The 2,500-nt window shown below is 41.8% G+C and overlaps 1 protein-coding gene across 1 annotated transcript in view; it reads right to left on the reverse strand.

The window, feature by feature from the left end:
* The window catches only part of LOC138028934 (roundabout homolog 1-like), a 44,621-nt gene that overhangs the window by 4,609 nt on the left and 37,512 nt on the right, over positions 1-2,500 (reverse strand). Inside the window, exon 15 of the mRNA XM_068876582.1 lies at positions 1-347. This exon is cut by the window's left edge and continues 1,380 nt beyond it. Within this exon, the coding sequence (XP_068732683.1) occupies positions 1-347 (347 nt within the window). The remainder of the gene's footprint in view (positions 348-2,500) is intronic.

Below are 2,500 nucleotides of genomic sequence, written 5' to 3' on the forward strand. Positions count from 1 at the left end.
TGGATCATTCCCGTTGGCACCAAGGGGGTATTTCTTCATCTCCATCTCGGTTTCCTTTAGTACCGCCTCATAAGTGGGTGGTGGCTCCGAATGAAACGTGCTCGTTGTGTGTAAATTTCCTGCCACCTCAAATGACTGTATCTTCAATTTAGGTTTGGTCCTCTCCGTATCACTCAAGTCACTTGCTGTCCGATTTGGGTCCCTTCTCCTTGAGGATGTGCTAGATTTACTTCTATACGTGTCGTCACTACCGTAATCATAGTAACGAAGTCTTTCTCTGGGAACAGTCTTAACAAGAGTGTTGTCAGACGGACCTCTGGAGCTGTTAACGTTGGATGCACCTAACGCTGCAGACAAGATCAAAGAGATGCGAAAGTTTAGACCTTATTCATAAATGGCGGTCAATTTATAATTCTTTTGTCCAAGTGCAAATTAACCTACCAAGTCTCGATACCATACAGTGAATTGAAAAGGATTCTTGCTCTAAAATGAGGTTTGGTAGGCTAATTTGCACATTAACAAAAGAATAATAAAACAGGCGCCATTTAGAGCGGTTTTCGAATGAGTGTCGTAAAACCAAAACCAAGGTAATTACTTTGGCCAATCAAAAAAGACGGAGACCATCCAGTAAACCAATCAAAACTCGAAGTAATTACACGTAGCCGTCACAAAGCGGGAGAAAATGTGCACGCGCGAGCCACAACTGGTTTCGGTTTCACTTCTGATTGGTTGAAAAAGTGGCGCGAGAACTTTGAACCAATCAATGAGTGAAGTAATCATAAACCAAAGTAATTAACTAATTACTTTCGACACTCAATTGAAAACCGCTCTATGAACAAGGTCTACTACAGGTTTTCATATTTGTTTGGACATCAAGTACCAGAAGAACTTACAGTATATTTCACAAAACTTTTGACAAGCAATTTGCGAAGTTCGTTGTAAATTTCATAAGTTCGCTTCGAACTTGGGAATTTCAATAGGTAACTGTCAATCAAATGGCAAACTTTGAAACGAACTTGGGAATTTTAAGCCGAACTTCGTGGGAATGTGGCGAAAAAGTAATTTCACCATTGCTCTCGGTTGTTGTTTTGAAATGACTGCTTTCACCGTGTAAGGAAAGGCAATTCCAAGTTTTGTTCGGCAGAAAATTATTGAAAGCTGGTTAGAATGGAAAGGACCATGTCAAATAGGTCAGGAAATGAGACTTCCCAAAAAACCATTGCCAAAACTGTTGATATTTTCGTTCGCAGGGGGAATATCGAAGACAACAAATCAAGAAATATCACTCGGTCAGCGCGTGCTGAATGATGTGAATAATTATATGGAGTGTTGTAAAACTACATGTACCACCCCAGCAATCCAAAACAAACTGGTAAAGAATAACGTTCCAATGTTTGCCCGAAATGTCCCGTCGCCTGCATGCAGCCGCAGCGTAACACAAGATCTTGGTTTATATTCTTTCAAGAAATTCAGCGTTATTCCACAGGAATCACTGACTCTTGAAAATGAAAATATACTTTTCCAGTATTTAGCAGCTTGCGCAGACAACGCATTTTTGTGATGAGTGTTCAGTGCTCAGTGCTCAGTGCTCATTCCCACGAAGTTCGGCGCGAAATTCCCAAGTTCGTTTCGAAGTTCGCCATTTGATTGACAGTTACGTAATGTAATTCTCAAGTTCGAAGCGAACTTATGAAATTCACAACAAACTTCGCAAATCGCCTGTCAAAGGTTTTGTGAAACGCACTGTAAAGGAAACAAAAAAACACTAGTGGAAAAGCTTAGGAATTAAGTCTTCCGTTGAAGCGAAGTAAAGTAGTGAAGTACATGTATTAGTCACTCTCCTCGGGGTTTTCAGGATTAATTTACAATTCTGTCTGAGGGGCTTTGGCCAGACTTGTTACACATGTTACAATTGCCGGGGAAAGTGCGAGACCCCCCCCCCCCCCCCCAAAGAACAACAGACCAAACCACGACCGCGGGAATTCCGTGCTTGCTCTTTTCGAATAGTGTGTGAAAGCTTTAACGTCCCGTCCCATCCCGTTCGAGTTTATGAACAAGGGTTGTGAGACGGCGCCTACGGTTTATTGTCCTTATCCGAGAAGACGTGAAAGTCCAACCAACTGCGGATGTAATTACTTCCTCCTCGGGTATTGAAAAATGCTGAGTGTTGAACTCCACAAACTCCTGCACGGTAGGCTCAACTGACTGAGCCACCCGGTCGACGGCTGAACATTATATAAACCTTGCAACATGATAATGATGGTGGCACTTTGCTTTACACGTTTACTAATTTCCGAAGAAGTGATTTACTTTAAATCAAGGTCTCAGAAGAGCTAACGCTCAGTGTAACTTACATCACTCTGGTGTAAGAAGAGTTCAAAATGTCGCCTAAAACTCTGTCTACTCTACTAGTATACATCTGTGATAACGCTCATCTAACGAAGGGCAAACGCTCGAAATGTCAGCTCACAAATCTCGCTTGATAGTCTAAAACCATTTT

The sequence above is a fragment of the Montipora capricornis genome, chromosome 13 (genome assembly GCF_036669925.1).
Source record: "Montipora capricornis isolate CH-2021 chromosome 13, ASM3666992v2, whole genome shotgun sequence".
NCBI lineage: Eukaryota > Metazoa > Cnidaria > Anthozoa > Scleractinia > Acroporidae > Montipora > Montipora capricornis.